Source organism: Pistacia vera, unplaced genomic scaffold (genome assembly GCF_008641045.1).
Source record: "Pistacia vera cultivar Batoury unplaced genomic scaffold, PisVer_v2 Contig940, whole genome shotgun sequence".
NCBI lineage: Eukaryota > Viridiplantae > Streptophyta > Magnoliopsida > Sapindales > Anacardiaceae > Pistacia > Pistacia vera.
Genome location: NW_022196824.1, coordinates 409,877 through 436,031, shown reverse-complemented (window position 1 = coordinate 436,031; position 26,155 = coordinate 409,877). Strand labels below are relative to the sequence as shown.

At 36.7% G+C, this 26,155-nt stretch overlaps 1 protein-coding gene across 1 annotated transcript; it reads left to right on the top strand.

Moving 5' to 3' along the window:
- The first annotated feature begins 1,054 nt into the window (after window positions 1–1,054).
- On the top strand, window positions 1,055–6,369 carry LOC116120646 (cytochrome P450 81E8-like). Its single transcript, XM_031406611.1, has 2 exons — window positions 1,055–2,011; window positions 5,758–6,369. Exons 1-2 carry the CDS (start codon window positions 1,127–1,129, stop codon window positions 6,367–6,369), a joined length of 1,497 nt encoding a protein of 498 aa, XP_031262471.1. The 5' UTR covers window positions 1,055–1,126.
- Window positions 6,370–26,155: the final 19,786 nt, after the last annotated feature.

The window sequence follows — 26,155 nt, the reverse complement described above, 5'->3', positions numbered from 1 at the left end:
TCGTTTCTTAGAGACGAACGATCATTTTTTAGAGACGAACGATCGTTCCTTAGGGATAACGACCATTCATTAATGAGGAATGACTTTTTCATTCATAAGAAATAGTTGAGTTCCTTCAACCATTCCTTATGATGAAACGGTCATTTGTCCCTAAGAAACGGTCGTGCTTAATCAAAGTAATTTAGTGCTTTTGGTGTAGTGTGAGTTAACGTGACAGCTGTTAACTCAACTGTCACGTTGAGGTTGTAAGAGAAGATTGTGAGATTAGATTGTGCATGTAATATTACTCATGTACGTCAACTAAGAACATCATTAAATATAAAATTAACAAGAAAATACATATACACCTATATAGATTTATTATAATTATTTCATTTCTTATCATCATGTAGAGCTGTTAATAGGTCGTGTCGTGCCTAAAAATTCAAGGCCCGTTGTGCCGTGCCAAGGCCCACAAAAATTCGTGTCCTATCTTGTTGTGTCGGCCTACCAAATTTAAAGGCCCATGGCACGGCCCAAGACACGACACGACACGATATATGATATATATCTGTCATGCCTTAGGTTATGTCATGGGTAGGCCAACGTGCTTTGTAAAAATATTTAATTTTAATATTTATAAATTTTGATTTATTATTAATAATTTTATAAAAATATTTTATTTTTTATTTTTAGTGACATTTTGTATTTATATTAAAAAAATATAAAATCACTAAAAAATATAATAAAATAATAAGACATTGAATATTAATTAAATTTATTATAATTATAAATTATAAATACAAACTTAAACATTAAGATTAAGAATTATTATATATCTTTATTTTCAATTCTTTTAAAAAAAATAGAATTTTATTTTTTATATTTTTTGCGCCGTGTCGTGCCTTTTTCATACGGTCCACCGCGGGCTCCATGACATCATGCATATAATTGAACTTAGACAAGAAGATGGAGTCAAAGCATCACTAAATATAAAATTAATGTTTGTTCCCTTCACCTGCCAATCCCATAGCTTATTGGACAGGTGGAGTGAGTAAATGTTAGGTAGAGCGATGGCTTTCAACGGCTTCTTAAAATAATATATCATATATCATCCACAAAATTCAGCCAAAGCTAGCAGTTAGCCATGGCCGCCTTCCTTTACTTATCCATTTCTCTCGTCTTTCTTGTTCTAGTTTTGAACTTGTGTTTACGATCAAAAACTAAATACAGAAACCTCCCTCCAAGCCCACCTTCTTTTCCAATTATCGGCCATCTCCAATATCTTCGTAGACCACCCATACACCGCACTCTTCACAAACTCTCACAAAAATACGGTCCAATAATCTCCCTCTGGTTCGGATCCCGCCTAGTGGTAATCGTATCTTCATCCTCACTCGCTGAGGAATGCTTCACCAAACACGACACCATCTTCGCCAACCGCCCTTTGTTACTCACAGGCAAACATATAGGTTACAATAGCTCGACCTTGGTGGCTGCACCCTATGGCGACTACTGGCGCAACCTTCGACGCATATGTACACTCGAAATCTTTTCATCCAACCGTCTTAATTCGTTTTCAAACATTCGAAAAGACGAACTAAAGCACTTGCTGAAAACGTTGTCCAATAATTCGCTCCACGGCTTCGCAAAGGTAGTGTTGAGACCATTGTTGACTGAGTTAACGTTTAATAATATTATGCGAATGATTTCAGGGAAGCGATACTATGGTGATGACGTGAGTGATAATGAAGAGGCAAAGAAGTTTAGGAAACTTATAGCAGAGGTAACGGAAAATGGTGGGGCGTCGCATCCAGTAGATTTTTTGCCCATTTTGGGTTGGATGGGTTTCGGTGGTTATGAGAAGAAGTTGGTGAAGCTTGGTAAAAAGGTGGATGTATTTCTCCGAGGTTTGATAGAAGAGCATCGATTACAAAAGGAGACTAGAAACACCATGATTGATCATCTACTTTCTTTACAACAATCACAACCTGATTACTACACTGATCAGATAATCAAAGGGCTTATACTGGTTAGTTCAGATTTTCACTTACAACAAATATAAAAGAATTTTTTTTTTATTATTTTTCGCTCCATTTGACTAGTCTACCTTTTGGCTATTGGTTGCGTGACTGTTAAATTCAATCATCTGAAAGTTAATTTGTTGACTTTCCAGAACACTATGCGTTTGTTTTATTATATGGATTATGATTTTTGAAAAAGTTGAGTTGAGTCAAGGTAAGATTTAAAAATTAACAAAAATACATCTTCAGTTTATTAATTTAATTAAATACTTTCTATAATAAAAAAATTAAAAATTGACAAAAATGCCTCTACCCACCCACATTTGCTAAATTCCAGCCATCATCGCCGAAAGAATCTAGCCAGTCGTGTGTCATTATGATAGATTTCAGTCAACTCTACGATCAGATCTGGTCATCGTTGACAACCAGATGTGGCCAAAGATCTGGCTATCAACAACCAAATCTTTGGCCATAGATCTGGCATTTTCCAGTCAGATCTACGGTGGATCTTGTCGGAAAATGCTAGATAGGCGTACTACCAGTCAGATCCAGCTAGTAGTACGCTATTACACTAGATTACGGCCACAATCCAGCGGTGGTGGCCGGAATTTGGCAAATGTGGGTAGGTGGGGGTGTTTTTGTCAATTTATTAACTTTTTTTTGTTGGGAGTGTTTAGTTAAATTAACAAACCTAGGGGGTTTAAAAATAGTTGAATATAATAGAATTGGATTTTCTGAGTAAGGAAACAAATATATATTTTTGGTAGGACAGGGTATAAATAATAAAACAAACACACCAATACTTTTCTTCTAGGAACGAATGTCGGTTGCTAGCTAATCTTTCATCCTTTTTCATGTTTCTTGTTTCGAGTAATACTAAACATAAAGATTGTTTCATATAACGAATTAGAGTAATACTACACGCACAACATAATCTCACAATCTTCTCTTACAATTTCAATGTGGTAGCTGAGTTGACAATTCTCACAGCTCCCACCATACTCAAGACACTAAATAACTTTGACTGAACACAAACGGTTGTTTCTTAGAGACAAACAGACTTTCCTTCATAAGGAATGATCATTCCTTATGAATGAACAATCATTCATTTATAAGGATAAATGAATGATTGTTCTTTATAAATGAAACAATCATTCATTTATAAGGATAAATGAATGATTGTTCCTTATAAATGAAACAATCATTCTTTATGAAGAACGATCGTTCCTCCTTAAGGAAAGGTTTTGTTTGTTTCTAAGGAATGACTGTTCATATTTCACGACCAGCTTGCTTGGTGACTCAAGTGTGCTGCACATTACTTAATAGTTAAGTAAACTTAGTGGGTAAGTATACTTCATAGCTAAGTAAACTTAATGGCAAAGGAACTTCAAGGATAAACATTATCCATTTCCAAAGTTGCCACCTAGTGTTACTTAAGGATTAAGTATACAATGTATCTAGTCATATTCTTTGTGGAGGTTTAGCCTATAAATAGGCCACTCCCCTTTGTAAAGTTAATAAGTTGTAATCCTTCTCTTCTCTTCCACCATAGCCTTGCTGTGTCCTTGAGATAGAGGACTATAGTTTCAATCCTCGAGCTTTCCTCCGTGACGCCTACGACCCCAAAGTACTTGTCTAGTCCCCAAAAGAAGTTGTCAACTTCTTGTGCCTTGCGTGAGCCACCAAAGCTTTTATGCCTTGGTATGTCAATCCTTTGACTTTCAATAACGTTGCTGCTGGTCCTTGCAACCATGGTGCGCTACATCAGCTTGCACCTCATCTAAGCGAACAAGTGTGCTATTGACTTCAGTTTGGAACACATGACGGGTCTTGGCAAGCTCCCCTACGAACTCCTCACGGATTTTCCCCATTTCGGTCCTTAATGACTCCTCTAATTGAAGCAGCATAGCTTTCGCGACAATGTGGGTTTCGGTAACCTCCGTCTCTAGATCATCCACTCGATGATCTAGCTCTTCCGACTGTGCGCTCACCCTTTCTTCTATACAAGATAGGCGTGAGTCAAAACTGGAAATAAAGTCTTTGAACTTACCTCTCTGCCTTGAGAGGTTGGGGTTGGGGTTGGGGTCGACTCTCTCCGGACGATCACGTTCTTAGGAAGTCTCCATCTTGGCCGTCTTGGATCCCTTTGTTGAAACGACGGTATCTTTTGCCATTGAATAAAAACGGAGGTTCTACCAACCGAGGCTTTGATACCACTTGTCACGCACTTAACTTCTTTGCTAAGTCCGTGCGGCCTTAACACTTCAGAAATGTGTTAAGTAGCCTAACACTCACACAAACTTAAAGACTAACAGTATGCAAATGAGAAGGATAAGTATAAAGAAAATGTAAACTCTATATTGAAGGATTACAACTTATGAACTTTACAAAGGGGAGTGGCCTATTTATAGGCTAAACTTCTTCAAAGCATATGATTAGATACATTGTATATTTAATCCTTAAGTAACACTAGGTGGCAACTTTGGGAATGGATAATGTTTATCCTTGAAGTTCCTTTGCCATTAAGTTTACTTAGCTATGAAGTATACTTAACCACTAAGTTTACTTAACTATTAAGCAACGTGCAACACACTTAAGTCAACAAGCAAACCGGTCGTGACATTCTCCCACACCTAATGCTGTGACGCCCTCGTCGCATTATCCTTATAGCGCAGGATTGAGTCTTGGAATTGCCATAATGAGTCTTCGGTCTCCCAACTGGCTTCGGCATCGGGAAGTCCCTTCCATTTGATGAAGTATTCCCGGTAATTTGGCACACCCCGTCGGCGAATGACTCTATTAGCAAGTATTTCTTCAACCTCCTTGTCAAAGGATGTTACAACGGCTGTTGGTGCTCATTTAAAGACTCCTCGAGATGGCTCCTCTGGGTCTTCATGGAATGGCTTTGGCAAGCTTACATGAAAAACCGGATGTATCTTCAGTTTCGGAGAAAGTTAGAGTCGATACGAAACTTTGCTGATGCGTTGTATCACTGGAAAGAGCCCTTCATATTTGCGCACTAGGCCTTTGTGCACCTTTTTTAGTGTCTTGAATTGTTGGGGCAATAGCTTTACAAGAACAAGATCACCTTCTTGGAAATCAACGTGCCTCCTTTTCTTGTCTACCCACTTTTTCATTCTCTTTGCTGCCTTATGTAGAGCTGCACGAGCAAGTTCAGTTTATTCGTGCCATGACTTGGCTAACCTGAAGGCTGCGGGACTCTTCCCATCATAGCATGTGGCTAGAGAAAGAGGTGTGTTTGACTGTCGTCCCATGATGATCTCGAAATGACTCTTGTTGGTTGTCAATTGATGTGGTAATGCAAACTCTGCTGACACATTATAGTTGTAAGAGAAGGTTGTGAGATTGAGTTATAAACTTAATATTTTTAAACTAATTAATACTTATGATACATAATTCTTATATTCATTTCTTTAACCGTGGCAGTATATATATATCTGTTAGTTTGATGTGATCTTGTTTCATCTTTTTGTTATCTTGGTATCATCCTTTGGTGGATTGGGGGGATAATGATATATATTTCAGTAAAATATTAGAAATACTACAAAAATGTCATTTGATTGAAACTTTGAGATATCAAATCATATAATATAATAACATTAACTAATTAGTAAGAACGATGACAATAGCATCACTTGAGAAATAATAATTCGAAGGTACTATTTAAAATGAAATGACATAATATTTATAAATTATATTTAGCTCAAAGCATAAATGACATGTCATCTTGCAGGTTATGCTCATAGCGGGAACCGACACGTCATCTGTGACATTGGAATGGGCAATGTCAAATTTGCTTAACCACCCAGAAGTATTGAAGAAAGCCAGAGCTGAATTAGATGGTGTAGTTGGTGAAGAACGGCTGATTGAGGAAGCAGATCTTGGGAAGCTACATTACCTTCAAAATATCATATCCGAGACCTTTCGTTTATATCCACCAACTCCACTTCTCCTCCCTCACATGGCATCTGATGTTTGCAAGGTAGGGGGCTACAATGTGCCACGTGACACAATTCTATTAGTTAAATCATGGGCCATTCACAGGGATCCAATGTTATGGGCTGATTCCACAAGTTTCAAGCCAGAGAGATTTGATAACGGAGAAGGTGACATTCAAAAGGTAATGCCTTTTGGTATGGGAAGAAGAGCTTGTCCTGGGTTTGGGCTGGGCCAGCGTTTTGTGGGCTTGACATTGGGGGCACTGATCCAATGTTTTGAGTGGGAGAAAGTTGATGAAATAGAAATTGACATGAGTGAAGGAAAAGGGCTCACCATGCCCAAAGCTCACCCATTAGAGGCAATGTGTAAAGCACGACACATCATCAATAATGTCATTACTATTTAAATCATTCACACACCTTCGTTAACCTAATATTGTATCACATTTATATATATAGTTTAAAAAAGAATAATTATGCAAGGATTTTAAATGTAGTGTGTTACGTAATTTTATATTTTAAAGTTAATGTTAATAATTGTTTATTTTAATCTCTTAGTATATGGTTATTGTATTGAATAAATATATGTTTTATGATTTTTTTCTTTATAAAATAGTTTTGGGTGGTAGTGAAATGGTTATTATTGTGTTTTACATTAGCCTAATGTTTTTACAGTATCATTTTTAAATTTATCGATATGATTATTAAAACAATTTTTTATTTAGAAAATCTGGAAAATTAAAAGTTGATAGAAAGAGACCAAAAAGCCCACCTATTGTCTATTATATAGGTACATAAAATATAGGAGTAATACTGTGTCTACAACCTATTCTCACAAACTTCTTTTACAATCCCGACGTGACAATTGAGTTAACACTGTCATGTTAGCTCTCCACCGAAGAAACGATTGTTCCCTATGAAGGAATGGTCATTCGTTTTTAGTAGTGTCTTGGGTGCCTTGGGTGTAGTGGGAGCAACGTGATAGTGCCAATTCGCTAACACGTTAGGGTTGTAAGAGAAGGTTGTGAGAATGGGTTGTAAACGTAACATTTTTCAAAATATAGGGATGAATTTGTTACTTTCTGAAAACAGTGGCGTAAAGTGTACTTCTAACAAAAATTAGGGACGAGTATTTCTCCTTTTAAGTATGAACGAGTACAAGCAGAACTCTTAAACTGTTAAACCCAAGAGTTCTCATCACAGTCCACAGGCTGTTAAACCCGGGGCAGTTTATTAAAACGACATCTGAAGTTTGAATTTAATTAAAAAGCTGTGAAGTTTTAAAGTGTTAACTAAATAGTCATATTATTAATTAAGGGTAATTAAATTTGATTAGTGCTTAATTAGGATTAATGAAGTATTATGTAATCTTTTAAAAATTATACTATATTCCCAAAAACCCGAAATTCTTGCAAACAAACTCAAACACCTTCTTCTTCCTCCCGCCATTAACGCATCTCTACCTTGGTTGTTGTTTCTTCTTAGCTTCGTCTACATCTTCTTCTTCCTCTGCATCTTCTTCTTCGTCTACATCTTCTTCTTCTTCCTCCTTCCTCTACATGTTCTTCTTCCTCATTCCTCTATATCTTCTTGTTCCTCCGCCATTAACACTTTCTTCTTCCTCCACCATTAACATAGAGGAGAAACAGCAGCCATATCCCACAAACTCCTTCTACTGAAGTATATCAGTTCAGTTTCTCCAGCTTCAGTTTGCAGCTCCAGTTCAGCTTCAGTCTAGCTTCCAGCTCATCAGTTTGACTTCCAGCTCAGCACATTAGTTTGTAAGATTAGTTAGAAATAGTGGAGTTAGTTTGACTGGTATAACAGATTGTTATTACGGTTAGTTAAGTAACTGCAGTTAGTTGAGTTGAGTTAGTCTACTTAAGTCAAGTGTGATTCATTCAGATGTACTTCTTCTACACAATGTAATTTCTTCTATACAATCAATAAAATTCTTCATTACTAAGCTCTCCGTAGAAAATCTATTATGGTATAAGAGTATTAGGTTACAATCTTCCAATCAGTAGAAGAAGAACAGTAGAATCTGTTCATCAATTTTGGTTTGCTTCAGTCGATAAATAGCTCAAGGTTAGCAAGCTAGCTCTCAGCTGGAAAAATATGTTGAATTAACTCGATTTTCAGTTGGAGATTAGGTCGAAACCTGATTTTCAGTTGAACATTAAATCGAAAATTGGTTCGATTTTCTTGATTCTTTAGTCGAAATTAGCTTGATGAATAGCTTGGTTTGTTTCGAATAAGTTGTCGATTGCAAGTCTGAATCTTCCTCCTGTTTTCTTTCGAAGCTTAACTCGCGAAGTTACAGAGTTTTATACAAGATGGCGAATACTAGTTCTCTGACATATTCAAACTCACCACTCTTCATACATTCATCGGACACACCTGGCACAGTGCTGGTGACAGAGCAACTCACAGGTACAGAGAATTATATTATCTGGAGTAGGGCTATGACAGTTTCACTGCGAGCCAAAAATAAATTAGGATTTGTAGATGGAACATGCAAGAGGTCATCAGATTCAATTTTAAGTGCACAATGGGAGAGATGTAAATCTCTTGTTTTGGCTTGGATTTTCAACACGGCTTCGAAAGAAATTTTCAATGGAATTGTGTATTCCACTAGTGCATATCAAGTGTGGCAGGATTTACAGGAGCAGTACACAAGGTGAGTGGAACTAGGATTTATGGAATACATAGGGAAATTGTTAATCTCACACAAGGCACTTTGTCTGTAGCATTATAATAAGTTGAAGGTTTTGTGGGATGAGTTGAGTTCTATGATCAGTTTACCACCACCAGACAGTGCAGCAGCTAAGGCGTATCTAGAACACTTAAATCAACAAAGGCTATTGCAGTTCTTAATGGGGCTGAATGATACATGTTCCATGGTGAGGAGCAGTAGGGGATCTAGGAATTTCCCTCTATGGGGGGCAAAATATAAACAAAAATAAATAAATAAAGTCAATCATAATTACACTTCTTTTTTTTATTACGATGAGCTTTAATAAAAAGTTATAAAATACAAATAAATATTTTCAAAGAACACAATTTTTGTAAAAATAAAATAATTTTTCTACAGTTGTTTTTTACGAGTTTTTCTATTTTGAAAATGTTAGATAATCATCTCATTGTCAATTGTATCAAATACATTTTTCTTAATATAGATGACCAAACAATCATTCATCCATTAATCTCTCATTCGATTGCATAACCGACTTTTCACAAGATTCATTATAGAAAAAACCTTTTCAACAGTCGCAGTCGCAACTGATAAAACTAATGCAACTTTCACAAGCAATGTATCCAAAATTTCTTTTTTAAACCGAACTAAATTATTAACCAAATCACCAATTCTTTGTAACTGAGCAAATTTATCACAAGAACGTATGTCAATAACATAAATCTCAGCCTGGTTCTCAAGTACCATTAGCTCAAGTGCAGAAAAATCAAATGGATAAAGCTAATGTTTTAAAACCTGGCCTGGCCCGGCCAATTGAACCTGTTGAACCAGGACTCGGAAGCTTCAACGGGCAGGGTTTAAATTTTTCCTATTCACTCAATACCCTAGGATTTCCAGTGATGATCGGCGAACAATTGACTGTCGAAATTGTTGGGGCTTTTGAAAAGCAATTTCTGGTGAATGTAATGGTGGTGAAAGAGTTGATTTCCGGTGAGTAAATTGACCAGAAATCGAACAAAACTAGCAGCGGCAATGATGAGATTTTTCCAGTGATTGACGAGGCTAACGGGGGTGGGGTGGGGTGGGTTTTGGTCGGGAGAAAAAGGGGAGTAATTCTAGGGTGATGGGGAGGGTTGTTGACGCCGGAATCGATGGGATCTAGCTTGGAATGCCGACATCAACGTCGATGAGATCTGGCCAAAATCGAACCTATTTCAGCTAGATCTTGGGTATATTTTGATGAAAATGGGCTCAAGGGACGATTGGGGTTGTATTTGGGGTGTCGCTGTCGCTAATCAGTTGTCGGTCGATTTGCAGTTGGGGTGTGTTTGATAAATTTCAAACCTATAGGGACTTTACTGTAATTTTTAGGGATATATTTGCTGAATAACCGATCAACCCGGGACCCAGAAGCTTTGCTGGGTTTCACCCTGGGTTGGGTTTTAAAACATTGGATAAATTTGACCGAACCCATTCTTCCCTCTCTTCTCCTTTTCCTTTTCCTTTGCTTCTTCTTCTTTTCTTCTTTATGGGTTTTTCTTTATTCTTCTTCATTTTCTGCAAAGAACCTAGTTTATATATAAAATAACTTCTTTGAATTATGAAACTGCTCCAAGATTCTCTTATTCTCACAATGACCTCGCCACATTAGCTTTCTGATGTAAAAATACCCAGATTTCTCCTCTTAGTTAAATACAAACCCAACAGTTCTTATTCCTTTCATTTTCACTCCTAATAAAACTTTTAAAAACTAACAGATTCCCTTGCATAAAAATAAAAATCACAAAAAATATGAAATATATATATTAGGATTAAAAATAAGGTTTTACAAAAATAAAATCCAAACTAACCGTGGGGGTTGTTCCCAAAATCTCATAATTCTATAAGTGTAAAATTTAAATAAATATAAGATGTGGACTTTTTCAAAAGTTGAGTCCAAGTCATTAATTGGATCCGCCACTGGTGAGGAGTCAGATACTCTTGATGTCACTATTGCCTTTAGTTAAATAAGCCTACTCTATTGTTAATCAGGATGAAAACCAGAGGATTCAGGAGCTAATACTGGATCAGATGTCACAACTGTTGTATATGCACAGCATACACAGAAAAATTCTAAGTACAAAGGGAAGAAGCCCTACATAGAATGTAATTTTTGTCATTTGTTAGGCCACAAACGAGACACCTGTTATAAAATACATGGGTATCCAGCTGACTTTAAAGGAAAGATGAATGGATCCAAGGGAAAATTGTCAGCTAACCAACTACAATCATAGTCTAATGTTCAAACCCCTACTGCTTCTACTGATTCTAAGAAGGATTCACTTGGAACAATCTTCTCAACTAAGCAATATTCACAGCTTCTTCAGCTGCTTGGTAAGGAAAATATTTCAGCCTCAACAAATGTAGCAGGTACTGCCACATCCACATCCCTTTTTACTTGCTGTAATAAAACTAAAAATTGGGTAACAGATTTAGAGGCAATAGACCACGTGACCTATAGATTGTCTAGCTTGAATTCTCCTATTGATATGGATTCTAGCCCACACATTTATGTTGGCCTACCTAATGGTACAAAAACTAGGATTAGGCTCACTAGTTCTGTTAAATTGGATGAGAAAGTTAGTCTTGATCAGGTCTTGCATTTGCCAGATTTCAAATATAACTTGTTTTCAGTTTCAAAATTCATTACATTTAATAATTGCGCTATTACATTCTACCCTGATTTTTGGTTAATCCAGGACCTCTAGAGTGGCAAGTTGAAGGGGATTGATAGACAAAGCCAAGGCCTATACTTCTATGCTCCTTTTGCACAGTTTATTCTACAAAATTCTAACATTCATGGACTGACCAAACTGATTTCTACAAATGATGCTAATAATTTAGTGGTAAATAATGTTTCAAGTTTTACTACCAAAAGTGTGTCTCTTGGTTCATGTACTGATTTTCATGTTTGGCATCAAAGATTGGGTCATATACCAAATTTTGTTCTTAAACAAATGTTACTAGTTGATAATTCTTTTCATTGTATAGTCTACCCTTTGGCAAAACAAACTCGAATTCCTTTTCCATTAAGCCAAAATATTTCAAGTAATGCTTTTGATTTTTTACATTCGGATGTATGGGGACCTTATAAGATACCTACTTTTGGAAATGCTAGATATTTTTTCATAATTGTGGATGATTGCACAAGAGTTACTTGGCTGTTACTAATGCAGTTCAAGTCTGATGTCTTTCAAATGTTACAATAGTTTTTGAATATGGTCTACAATCAGTATCATGTAACTCCCAAATGTCTTCGATCAGACAATGGCTTAGAGTTGTTCAATAAAAATTGCTAAAAGTTATTACAAAAGCTTGGTATTCAACATCAAAGCTCTTGTGCTTACTCTCCACAACAAAATGGTGTTGTGGAAGGAAAGCATAGGCATATATTACAAGTGACTAGGGCTTTGAAATTTTAGTCAAACTTTCCACATTCACTTTGGGGTCATTGTGTTCAAACAGTTGTTTATTTGATCAATATATTTCCCACCACTATGTTACAAGGTCTTTCTCCATTTGAAAAGTTTTTTGGCAAGTCTCCTTCACTAGCACACTTGAAAGTATTTGGTTGTTTTTCTTATTCTAAAATCCTTACTCCTAAAGATAATTTTCTCCAGGATCTACCCCATGTGTCTTTGTAGGATATGCTTTAGATAAGAAAGGATATTTGCTGTATAATTTAGAAACACATGCCATTCAGGTTACTAGAGATATAGTCTTCTATGAGCATGTTTTTCCTTTCAAATTGCCTACTTCAAATAAGCCTGTTTTCCCTTCAGACACTTTCTTAGATATTGACTCCTCTTAATGTTTTCCACAATCTGGGTAGTTCTTTACTCCAACCATAAAACTAGTTTTGACCCTAGTCCAGGACCTATTGTAGAATCCTATAATACACCAGCGAGCTCCAATCCTACACTTGATCCTGACACACTAGGAGTCCCTCATCCTCTGTCTTTAAGAAAGTCCAATAGAATCACTAGACCCCCCATTTGGACTACAAATTTTCACTATCCTACACTCCCATCTCCCTCACAAACTAATCTAGTGAAATATCCAATTTCGGATTGTATCTTCTATGCCCATCTTTTACCTAAATACCAAGTTTGTCTTAGCAAAATATCTACTTTGACTGAACCTGTTCGTTTTTCCTAAGCTTCCAAAGATCCTAACTGGGTTGAAGCTTTGTCAACGGAGATAAAAGCTTTAGAAGATGATCAAACATGGTCTCTGGTTTCTTTGCCTCCTGGTAAGCATCCAATTGGATGAAAGTGGGTGTACAAACTGAAATTTAATGTTGATGGAACCTTAGAGAGATATAAGGCTAGGTTAGTAGCCAAGGGTTACAGATAACAAGCAGAGATTGATTATGAGGAAACATTTTCCCCTGTTGTGAAGATGGTAATAGTGAGAGTTATCTTGTCTCTAGCTTCCATACATGATTGGCTATTATATCATCTTGATGTAGATAATGCCTTCTTGCAAAGAGATTTAACTGAGAAAATTTATATAACCTTACCTCAAGGATTTCATAAGCCTACTACATCAAACATTGTTTGCAAACTGAACAAATCATTATACGGCTTAAAACAGGCTTCCAAGGAGGCTTACTTACTTCTGCCTTAGTTTAGGAGGCTTATCTCAATCCAAATCAGATTATTCTTTATTTTTGAAGAGGCATGATACTCAAATGGTGGCAATCTTAGTCTATGTAGATGATATAGTAATTACTGGTAGCAGTTCAGAGTTGATATCTCGTACCAAGAAATTGCTTCATTCTCATTTCAAGCTTAAAGATTTGGGTCTGTTAAGGTACCTTCTTGGTTTAGAGGTAGCAAGATTAGCTAAGGGTATTACTATTTGTCAAAGAAAGTATGCTTTAGAGTTGATATCCACTACTGGTCTATCTAGAGCTATGTCACGACCAGTTTGCTTGGTGACTCAAGTGTGCTGCATGTTGCTCAGTGGTTAAGCAAACTTAGTGGCTAAGGATGCTTTATAGCTAAGTAAGCTTAATGGCAAATGAACTTTAAGGATAAACATTATCCATTCCCAAAGTTGCCACCTAGTGTTACTTAAGGATTAAGTATACAATGTATCTAGTCATATTCTTTGAGGAGGTTTAGCCTATAAATAGGCCACTCCCCTTTGTAAAGTTTGTAAGTTGTAATCCTTCAATACAAAGTTTATGTTTTCTCTCCACTTATCTCTCTCATTTGCATACTGTTAGTCTTTGAGTTTGTGTGAGTGTTAGGTTGCTTAACACATTTCCAAAGTGTTAAAGCCGCACAGACTTAACAAAGAAGTTAAGTGCATGATAAAACTGCCTAGGATGAGGCAAGAGCTCGCTTGCAAAGGCTTAAGCAAACAGGGAAAATTCGTGATTACATCAAGGATTTCACCAGCTTGATACTAGAGATCCTTGGGATGTCCGACAAGGATTTGCTCTTCAACTTTATGGATGGGTTGCAGTCATAGGTGAAAACGGAGCTAAGGCGTCGAGGAGTGCAAGACCTTGCCACAGCCATAGTAGTTGCTGAAAGTTTGATAGATTATAGCAACCAAAAAGAATACACCAGCAAATCCAAAGATAAGAAGGGTGGCTTTGCTAAAGGTGCGGGAGACAAGGGGCAATCTAAAGAGAGCAACCAAGACACCCGCCAAGACAACTCCTCGTCTAAGGGTAAGGATAAGGGCAAACGTTGGGACAAGGGCTTCAACAAACCCCGCAGCAATTGCTTCATCTGCAGTGGGCCTCATTGGGTGAAAGATTGTCTGGAGAAGAAAGCTCTTACTTCCCTCATAGCCAAGCATCAAAAGGGCAAGCAAACCAAAAACAGTAACGATGGGGCACATATGGGATCAATGCAACTTCTCAACGGGATCCAATCCGCACCAATAACCCAAGCCAAAGGGTTGCTCTATGTTGATATTGCCATCAATGGGAAGGCCACGAAAGCCATGGTAGATACGGGAGATTCGCATAACTTCGTTTCAGTAAGTGAAGCATGCCGGCTAGGCCTTAAGGCTTCAGAAGGTAGAGGCACCATCAAGGCAGTCAACTCAACGGCTCAACCAATACATGAAGTAGCTCGACATGTCAAGACTGCAATGGGAACTTGGTCTAGCTACATGATTTCTCAGTTGCACCGATGGATGACTACTAAGTTGTCCTTGGCTTAGAGTTTATAGAACAAGTCAAGTCATTTCCCTTGCCTTCAACCAACACCATGTGTATAATGGACGGGAAGCAAGCTTGTGTGTTGCCTACTAGCTGCTCTACCAAGCTAGAGATAGCAGTACTCTCGGCCATGCAATTTAAGAAAGGCATCAAGAAGAAAAAGGAAAGTTACCTGCCCATCCTCAAGTAGTATGACGACGAGGAAACAATCCCGTCAGAGGCAGTGCCCCGGGAGGTAGCACAAGTACTCGAAGAATTTGTTGATGTCTCACCAAATGAACCGCCAAAGGAACTACCACCTAGAAGGGAGGTAGATCATCAGATCGAGCTAGAATCAGGTGCCAAGCCACCTGCCAAGGGTCCTTAACGTATGGCACCACCGGAGCTAGTGGAACTAAGGAGACAGTTGCGGGAACAACTAGATGTAGGGTTCATTAAGCCCTCCAAAACTCCCTATGGCGCACTTGTCTTGTTTCAGAGGAAGAAAGATGGTTCCTTACACATGTGCATCGACTACCGAGCACTCAACAAGGTATCTATGAAATGGGATAGCTATTTTTCACGGATACCTTGTTGAGTGCTCGATAGTCGATGCACATGCGCAATGAACCATCTTTCTTCCTTTGAAACAAGACAGGTGTGCCATAGGGAGCTTTGGAGGGCTTCATGAACTTTGCATCCAGTAGTTCCTGCAACTGTCTCAGTTTTGCTAGCTTCGATGGTGCCATACGGTAAGGACCCTTGGCAGGTGGCTTGGCGCCTGATTCCAGCTCGATCTGATGATCTACCTCCCTTCTAGGTGGTAGTTCCTTTGGCAATTCATTTGGTGAGACATCAACAAATTCTTCGAGTACTTGTGCTGCCTCCCGGGGCACTGCCTCTAGCGGGATTGGTCCTTCGTCGTCATACTGCTTGAGGATGGCCAGGTAACTTTCCTCTTTCTTCTTGATGCCTATCTTAAACTGCATGGCCGAGAGTACTGTTGTCTCCAGCTTGGTAGAGCAGCTAGTAGGCAACACATAAGCTTGCTCCCCGTCCATTATACACATGGTGTTGGTTGAAGGCAAGGGAAATGCCTTGACTTGTTCCATAAACTCTAAGCCAAGGACAACTTGGTAGTCATCCATCGGTGCAACTGAGAAATCTATGTAGCCGAACCAAGTTCCCATTGCAGTCTTGACATGTCGAGCTACTCCATGTATTGGTTGAGCCGTTGAGTTGACTGCCTTGATGGTGTCTCCACCTCCTGAAGCCTTGAGGCCTAGCCAGCATGCTTCACTTACTGAAACGAAGTTATGCGAAGCTCCCATATCTACCATGGCTTTCATGGCTTTCGTGGCCTTCCTATTGATGGCAATATCAACATAGTGCAACCCTTTGGCTTGGGTTTTTTTATGTGGATTGGATCCCATTGAGAAGTTGCATTGATCCCATATGTGCCCCATCGTTACTGTTTTCGGTTTGCTTGCCCTCTTGATGCTTGGCTATGAGGGAAGTGAGAGCTTTCTTCTCTGAACAGTCTTTCACCTAATGAGGCCCATTGCAGATGAAGCAATTGTTGCGGAGTTTGTTAAAGCCCTTGTCCCAACGTTGCCCTTATCCTTGCCCTTGGATGAGGAGTTGTCTTAACGGGTGTCTAGGTTGCTCTCTTTAGATTGCCTCTTATCTCCCGCACCTTTAGCAAAGCCACCACTCTTATCTTTGGATTTGCCAATGTATTCTTTTTGGTTGCTATAATCTATCAAACTTTCACCAATAGCTGTGGCTGTGGCAAGGTCTTGCACTCCCCGACGCCTTAGCTCCGTTTTCACCCATGACGGCAACCCATCCATAAAGTTGAAGAGCGAATCCTTGTCAGACATCCTAGGGATCTCCAGTATCAAGTCGGTGAAATCCTTGATGTAATCAGGGATTGTCCCTGTTTGCTTGATCCTTCGCAAGCAAGCTCTTGCCTCATCCTTGGCATTTTTTGGATAAAACTGTCGCCTAAGCTCTTTCTTAAAATCATCAAAGGTAGAGATAGTGCAGATACCTTTTTCAATGTCTCATTCTCTTCTCTTCCACTATAGCCTTGCGGTGTCCATAAGATAAAGGACTGCAGTTTCAATCCTCGAGCTTTCCTCTATGACGCCTACAGCCGCAAAGTACTTGTCTAGTCCCCACAAGAAGTTATCCTTGCGTGAGCCACCAAAGCTTTTAGGCCTTGGTATGTCAATCCTTTGGCTTTCAATGACGTTACTACCGATCTTTGCAACCATGGCACGCTTGCATCGTGCTAAATCAGCTTGCACCTCGTCTAAGCGAACAAGTGTGTTGTTGACTTTAGTTTGGAACACATGACGGGTTTTGGCAAGCTCCCCTACAAACTCCTCTCGGATCTTCCCTATTTCGGCCCTTAATGACTCCTCCAATTGAAGCAACATGGCTTTTGCAACAATGTAGGTTTTAGAAACTTCCGTCTCTAGATCATCCACCCGATGATCTAGCTCTTCCGACTACGTGCTCACACTTTCTTCTATACGAGATAGGCGTGAGTCAAAACTGGAAATAAAGTCTTTGGACTTACCTTTTTGCCTTGAGGGGTTAGGGTTGGGGTTGGGGTTGACGTTGACTCTCTCCAGACGACCACGTTCTTGGGAAGTCTCCATCTCAGTCATCTTGGATCTCTTTGTTGAAGCAACAATGTCTTTTGCCATTGAATAAAAACTGAGGTTATGCTAACCGAGGCTCTGATACCACTTGTCATGCATTTAACTTCTTTGCTAAGTCCGTGCGGCCTTAACACTTCGAAAATGTGTTAAGCAGCCTAACACTCACACAAACTCAAAGACTAACAGTATGCAAATGAGAGAGATAAGTGAAGAGAAAACATAAACTCTGTATTGAAGGATTACAACTTATGAACTTTACAAAGGGGAGTGGCCTATTTATAGGTTAAACCTCCTCAAAGAATATGACTAGATACATTGTATACTTAATCCTTAAGTAACATTAGGTGGCAACTTTGGGAATGGATAATGCTTATCCTTAAAGTTCCTTTGCCATTAAGTTTACTTAGCTATGAAGTATACTTAGCCACTAAGTTTGCTTAACCACTAAGCAACGTGCAGCACATTTGAGTCACTAAGCAAGTTGGTCGTGACATAGACCTTCTCTTATTCCTCTTGATCAGCATAAGAATTTACTTCATCAGATTATGACAGCTCATTGGGAAGCTTCTTTACTTGTGTATGACTCGTCCAGATTTGAGCTACTTCGTTAATTTATTGAGCCAATTTATGCATGCTCTTAAAGTGTGTCATATGCAGGCTAACTTGAAGATTGTTAAGTACATTAAACATGATCCTAGTTTGGGTTATTTTTCCCTTTTGATAACACAGTCCATCGTAATGCTTACTGTAATTTAAACTGGGCTTCCTGTTTGCTCACCAGAAGATTAGTCACTGGTTTTTGTGTGTTCTTTGGGAAGTCTCTTCTGTCTTGGAAGTCTAAGAAGCAAGTTATAGTATCTTGGTCTTCTACCGAGGCTGAATACAGGGCCATGGCCTCTACTGTACGTGAGATTCTTTGGTTGGTGCAATTACTTTCTAATCTTGGTTATCCTATTTCAGTTCCAGTTCTTCTTTTTTGTGATAATCAGTCAGCCTTGCATATAGCTTCTAATCCTATGTTTCATGAACGTACCAAGCATATTGACATAGATTGTCATATCGTTAAAGAAAAGATTCAAGTTGGTCTTATTCAAACCAAATATGTTCCTAGTAATGAGCAACGGGCTGATTTTCTTACTAAAGCTCTATGAAGTCATTTACATCACCATTTTCTATCCAAGTTGGGAGTGCTTAACCTTTATCACTCACCAACTTGAGAGGTGGGATGGCGGTATGAAGATGTATCATTTTAGTTTCTCCAACTTCAATTTGTAGCTCCAGTTCAGCTTCAGTCTAACTTCCAGCTCAGTACATTAGTTTGTAAGATTAGTTAGAAATAGTTGAGTTAGTTTGACTGGTGTAACAAATTGTTATTATGGTTAGTTAAGTAACTGCAGTTAGTTGAGTTGAGTTCGTTTACTTAAGTCAAGTGTGATTCATTCAGATATACTTATTTTACACAATGTAATTTCTTCTATACAATCAATAAAATTCTTCATTACAAAACTCTCTGTAGAAAATCTAATACCTTCAACCCATACCCACTACCAGCGTACTTCCTAATCTTTCTCCCCTTGAAAAGAAGAGGCAACCTTTGTAGAAACTTTTACGATAGAAACAAGAAACATTTCCTAGTCTTGTAAGCTTTCCAAAGAAAGACAAGGAAGAGAGAGTTTGGACACTGAAATTATTGGACGAGAGTCGCAAAACCTTGAGTTGGGTAAGGTTTTCAAATGAAGATGGAATATATACCTTGGAAGTTACAGACTAAAACACAAAATTCCTCTAAAGAATGGAGGTTTCCAATGGAAAGAGGTAACTCACTGTAGAAGCCTATGTAAGAAAGATCAATAACTTGAAGAGGACTGCATAAGTGAAATTTCGACATAACCAAGATCAAGTTCCTTGAGGTGGGTTAAGTTATTAACTAAACTTTTCATAACAACTTCTTGGAGTTTCAATTAGACCTGGCAAAACGGGTCTAGACCCGCGGGTCGACCCTAAACCCAAGAAAATTATATAAGGCATGGGTCCATGAAATTGGACCCATTTTTTTCAAACCCGTACTCGGCCCTACCCGTATTTCAAATGGGTTATACGGATTCACCCGTGTAGGCAACCCTTTTTAAATCCCGTTTCCCAAACCAGACTAGTCTTCTTTTGTTCTTCATTTCAAATCCCTAACTCATTCACTTTCTTAGCCGTCTTCTTCTAATTTTCATTCTTCTCTAACGAAACTCCTCTCCCAAAATCAATCCTGCAAACGCAAATCTTTTTCTTTAACACAACTCCACGTCGGTCGTCGACACCACCACGCAAAATCAAACCCGCTTATCCAAGGTATGTAACTCACTCACTCTTATCTCTCACTCTCACACTCATGACTCACCCACTGACCCCTGTCTTCCTCAACCCAAAGTCTTTTTCTTTTTCTGTTTTTCTCTTGGTTTTGTCACTAAAACAACTTCCATGGATTGTTGCCAGAGTGTCTCTGTCTTCGGTGAGTACCACCACCACCACCACCACCAGCAAGAGCAAGCGCAAGTGCTTTGTGTGTTTTTGTGTTTCCCTATTTTGGGTTTGACAGAAGAGTCTGAAATGGAAATAAAGTTTTGAACTTTACTTGCCTTGCTTTAATTACCTTTGGGCTCTATGATGTGAAAAGCTTGACTTTAATTGCCTTTGTGATTGTGACTCTTTGTTTTGTAATCGACTGATTGTGACTCTTTGCCTATGAGATAATACACAAGTTAATTCACTAGATTGTTGTGTGTCCAAAGAAGAGAAAAGATTAAGTTAATTAATCATGGTTTGACTGCTAATTAAGGGGGTTTTTGGAGAATGGAGATTGCTGGATTTAGACTCAAAACAACGAATAATTAAGGGTATAAATTATCTCATATCATATGAATGAACATACCTATCTTTTAGTGCGGAGCTGTTGTGGAGTGCTTTGAGTTTTCAATTTAATGTCAAAATATTTAAACTGGTTGCTTGATTAAATTTGGATATGGGTGATCTTTTCAAGGCAACTAAAAGAACTCACTGTGAATTTTGTAAAAAATTAAAACTGCAGGAATTTAGGGGTGTAACTGTCATAATTAAAAACTGTTAGGGGTGAAACTGCAAAAAATAAAAACTAGAGAGAGAAAAAATGGGTACCCGCGGGTCCACTCGTACCCGCATAGGGTAGGGTACGGGTCCAATATGTTGGACCCATATAATTCGACCCGTATTGGGCCCGTACTCGTGAGACCCACACTCGTATTGACCCGGCCCACCTGCCCGTTTTGCCAGGTCTAGTTTCAATGAATTCCATTTTAGAGACAAGGAGACCAAATTAGACAAATAGATATTTCTGATAATAATTTTACAATAATACTATACTTACAAAGAAATCTTATAAAGATTTCCATACAAAGTGAGGTGGCAAAAAATGAATGGAAGAGTGAAACAAAAAGTCAAACTCATTAAATTTACTATTCCATTGATTTTTTGCCACATCACTTTATATGTAGATCTTTGTAAAATTTCTTTATAAGTGTAGTATTACTCATAATTTTAATTAGTCTTATATCCCATTAGAAATATCTCATTTGTCCAATTTGGTTTTTATATCCCATGAGACAAGGAGACCAAATTAGAAGAAGAAGAATGAGTTGCATGCAGATGAAACAGCAAGATAACAAATAACAAATAAAAAATGAATGAAAAACAAGAGCAGATTAAAGAAGGATCTCATGATAAACTTTAGAATCTTACTTTTAGCATGTCTCTTACAACAATACATGGAAGTTCTGAGATAGATCAATAAGTATAAAGGTTCCTTAACTTGTATCTAGGAAATTAGTTTAAATTTTGTTTTATGAGAAAATCTTTAATACATTACAAATATCACATTATTAATAAGTTAAACCAAACATATGTTATATTTATGTATGAACTGATTTCTTTAATCTCAATTTTAAGAAATATAAGAACAATTGATAAGTTTTAAGATGATTATTCAAGCGATAAATTTCACTTACATAATACATCTACACATGAAAGATATATATATATATTTTTTTCACGACAAATTATATACATGAACTCAAAATGTCTGTTATGTCCAACGATGAACCTCTAAGTCTGGAACCATAATTGAGTTATGAGAAGTTTACGAAATTTTAAATTATCTTTAGGTAGTCAAGTGGTTCAATAGAGTTTCTTAAATGTATTACTTAAGAGGTTTTGAGTGTGAATCTCTGCTGAATTACTAATAGAGATAATAATTAGAGCTCTTACTTAATCTATAATTTTAGGATCCTAAAAAATTAGTTAAAATATGTGTAGGCTGACCCGAATACTTCTGTTAAAAAAAAAAAAAAAAAATGTTTTCGAAATTTTAGTAGCATTACATTGCAAATTTATGTTTATTTATTGTAATTATATATCCAAGGGTTGCATTGGATTTGGAGCCATAAAAAGGTCATAAATACTTTGGCTTCGTTTGGTTCAAAATTTGGGGGTTTTGGGAAAAGTTTTTTGAAAAAAGTTAAAAAAAAGTTGAATTGGGCGGGTATTACGATGTAGAATTTATAAATTAATAAAATATCCTTTATGTTTGTTTTTTTACAAAATACCCCCTATAATAAAACATTAAAAGTTAACAAAAATACCCCTAACCCACCCTCAAACACCCCCAGCCGGCGACCACCACCGGAGGTGGCCGGAGTCGCCTTATGGGCGCATGACCGGTTGGATCTTGCCGGTCATGCGTCGATATGGCCTTTTCCGGCCAGATCCACGGTGGATCTGGCTGGAAAAGGCCAGATCTACGGTCAGATCTGGCCGTCAACGGCCAGATCTGGCCGTCTGACCGTATTTGCTCTCAACGACGGCCAACAAACAGTTGTCGTTGATGGTCAACGACGACCGTTTGTTGGCCATCGTGACCGAGTGTTACGGCCAAAGATCTGGCTGTCAACGGCCAGATCTTTGGCCTTAGATCTGGCCTTTTCCGGCCAGATCCACCGTGGATCTGACCGGAAAAGGCTAGATCGGCGCACTACCGGCCAGATTCAGCCGGTAGTGCGTCATCCTACCAGATTCCGGCCATTTTCCGGTAGTGGTGGCCGGAATCTGGTAAATGTGGATTGTTGGGGTGTTTTTGTAATTTAAAAAAAAATATTTAGGGGTATTTAATTAAATTAACAAATGTAGAGAGTTTAAAAAAAATTAAATAATATTGAAAATAGTATTCCCAAAAATGAGAGATTTTGGGTATTTTACTGTTTAACTTTTTTGGGAATACCAAGAGTAGTATTCACAATCTTGAACCAAACGGAGCCTTTGACGTTGGGAAGATTTTTAACTTTAAACCACAACATGACACGTGACATAAAATAAAGAGTAATACTACACATACATTATTTTCATACAACATTTCTCATACAACATTATGTGGCAAGATATGATTGGCTAATTTAAAGTTAAAATTAAACTTTTACCCAATCATATCTTGCCACATAATGTTGTATGGGAAATGTTGTATAAAAATGATGTATGTGTAGTATTATTCTAAAATAAATTATTAAATTAAATTGAAACATTTTTTTGTGTTTGACTCACGAGAGGAGAGGAGAGAGTGATTTTCTATGACAATGAAAAAGGAAAATAAATAAATGAAAATGAGAACAATGATCCTAATCAATAATGTTAAAAGAATCCATAAATTTATTAAATGAATTGCATAATTAAAAATCATTTATTTAACTATCTAAAATCTTACGTAATTTTAGAATGTTTGTATAAATATTTAACATTATTATTTGAGGGTATTTTTGTTATTTCATGTTTAATTAATAGATTTTATAAAATTCAATTAATTTTAGGGCGAATATTTCCTAGTATTTAAACCACAAGATCTAAACCCCAATGGACTGAAACCCCAAAAGTGAAGATGCAATTAACTCCGCTCTAATCATATAGTTTAATTGGAAAACGATAAGGTTATCGAAAAGTATACACCGAAATTGTATATCGAATAACGTGTTAAAATCCTGACCGTTGATTAATATTAATTTATAATAAATCAACGGTCATGATTTTATCACGTTATTTAGTGTATAAATCCAATACATATCCGTCGATAAGAGGTAAAATACTTGGACTTTTATGAGTTATCCCTCTTATTATTAGAATTTTATTGTTTAATTAGCTGGTTGTTATTGAAGTCCAAGATTTAAAGATAGTGCTTTTTATCGGGCCCGCCCTCACATGGGTTTTCAGTCATGCTTTGCTTTGATTGGTGTCTCTACCATTGTTATGTCACCATTTTCTATATCATAACCAAAAGTAACTGGAGATTAAAACGCGTCTCTTTACTCTTAAAACGCGTCTGCCTTTAACCAGCACAAGCAGTCAATTAGGATTTTTAAGTATTCTTCAGGTTTGATTTCTTTCTGTTCCTAATAAAAATGATTACTGAAGGGTTATCCAACTATTAACTTTAAGATTTTGAAGAATTAGTTAAGTTATATGTAAGTTGGTTCAGACACTCCTAATTAAGAAAAAAAACGTGTATGCCTTCTGGTTCTACTTTGAGTGCAATGTTAGTTTGAGTAATGTTACGTGCACAATCTTTTTTTACAAACTTTCTCTTACAACCCTAATGTGACAACTTGTAATTGGTTAATTATAATTTATCAGATGAGACACATTACAAATTAACCAATTATAAATTGTTGCGTTAGGTTGGAAAAAAAAGTTTGTGAGAAAAGGTTGTGACATATGGGTGTAACATTTTCCATGTCAGTTTTAGCATTCAAATATTCAAACCCACGAGAATTATATAAAGAACCAGCACATCCAACATGTCCTGCGAGTTTTTAAGCATATCAGTCAATAGGCGAGTTTTAGAATGTTTATATAAATATTTAACATTACTATTTGAGGGCATTTCTGTGATTTCATGTTTAATTAACTGATGTTACAAAATTCAATTAATTTCAAGGTGAGTGTTTCCTAGTATTTGAAATGACAAAATCTGAACCCCAAATGAGAGAATGCAATTAACTTCTCTTTCACATAGCTGTTTAATCACGTTCACCTACTTAAGAGGTAAAATACTCTGACACTCTTGAGTTATATCTCTTATTATCAATATTTTGTCAGAATCTTATTGTTTAATTTAACAGAATAGATATAAAATATATTAGTTAATTAACATAAACCCAACATAATAATAACAATAAAACCTCGGGGGGTAAATGGTAATTATAAAACTTCAGTGTCCAATTGTGAAAGTTTCCAGCTGGAATCTCGTTGTTATGAAAGTCCAAGTCTCTGAGCTTTCAAGCTTTTTGTCTCTACTTTACGTAATTATTAAAGCAACTGTATTGTGCAATTGCGACGTTCGAGGATAGAAACCAAGACCAGCATTCTCTTTATTGGCAGACTTTGACAAAAGAGATAGTGGGTGGAAAGTAAGGGTAAAGTTTTTGGTTTGTGGAGGCCAGTCATGATTGTCACCAGAGAGAGAGAATTTAACATCTCGATATATTAAAAAACTATTTTTTATCATTTTTTTTCAATAAAATACATCAAATAATTAAGGCTGTATCTTTCGTTATTCAAAATATTATTCATTCGAATTATATTCAAAATACATATTTATTTTCATATTTTCAAAATCCAATTTTATTTTATTCAATTTAAAATATTTTTTAACCTTTTAAATTTATTAATTTAACAAAACACCTTAAACAATAAAAATTGTTAAATTGACAAAAACATCTTCATCCACTCACATATTTTCGACAGTCGATCACCACCATTTAAAGATGGCCAAAATTTATCGGAATAACACATAATCGATTGGATATGGCTAATCGTATACTGATTTGACTGAATCATATACTGATTTGACCTTTTTCAGTCAGATATACCATGGATCTGACAAAAAAAGACCAAATCTATGGTCAAATTTAATCATATTTGATCATCAACGACGATCATATCTTAACATTCGTTGACGGTCAAACGATGATAGGAGCTTTTACCCAACAAAATTATCAAACATCCTAACTTGTAAATGTCAATTGTGCCTTGTATTCCTGGGCTTTAGAAAGTGACAAATACATTTAAAAATTAATTACTTTCTCATATAGAAACTATAACACTTTTTGTCTAATTATCTATTCTTTTCTTTTTTATTTCTTCGATTGTTATTTTTATTAATATAAATATAAATATTTATTAAAAAATTTATATAACAAAATTTGATTAATATAAATACATAGTTAAATTATTATTTACTTTTATACAATAACTAAAAATAAAATAAACCTAAATTTAATCAAATTACATACTTAAAAAATGAATGAAAATATGAAATAAAATAGGAGAGTGCATATAATAAGATAAAGGATATTAAAGTTTATTTGCAACAAAGTTTCAAATTCTTTTAATTTTTTATTTCAACTTTTTTATATTTAAAATTTAAAATCAAAGAAATCAAACTGAATAAAATAATTAGACAAAGGGATGTTAGTGTCTTTATATGATAAGGTAATCAATTTTTTGAGTGTAGTACTGTATTTGTTATTTTTTGAAACTCGCGGATGTGTCAATAATTTATT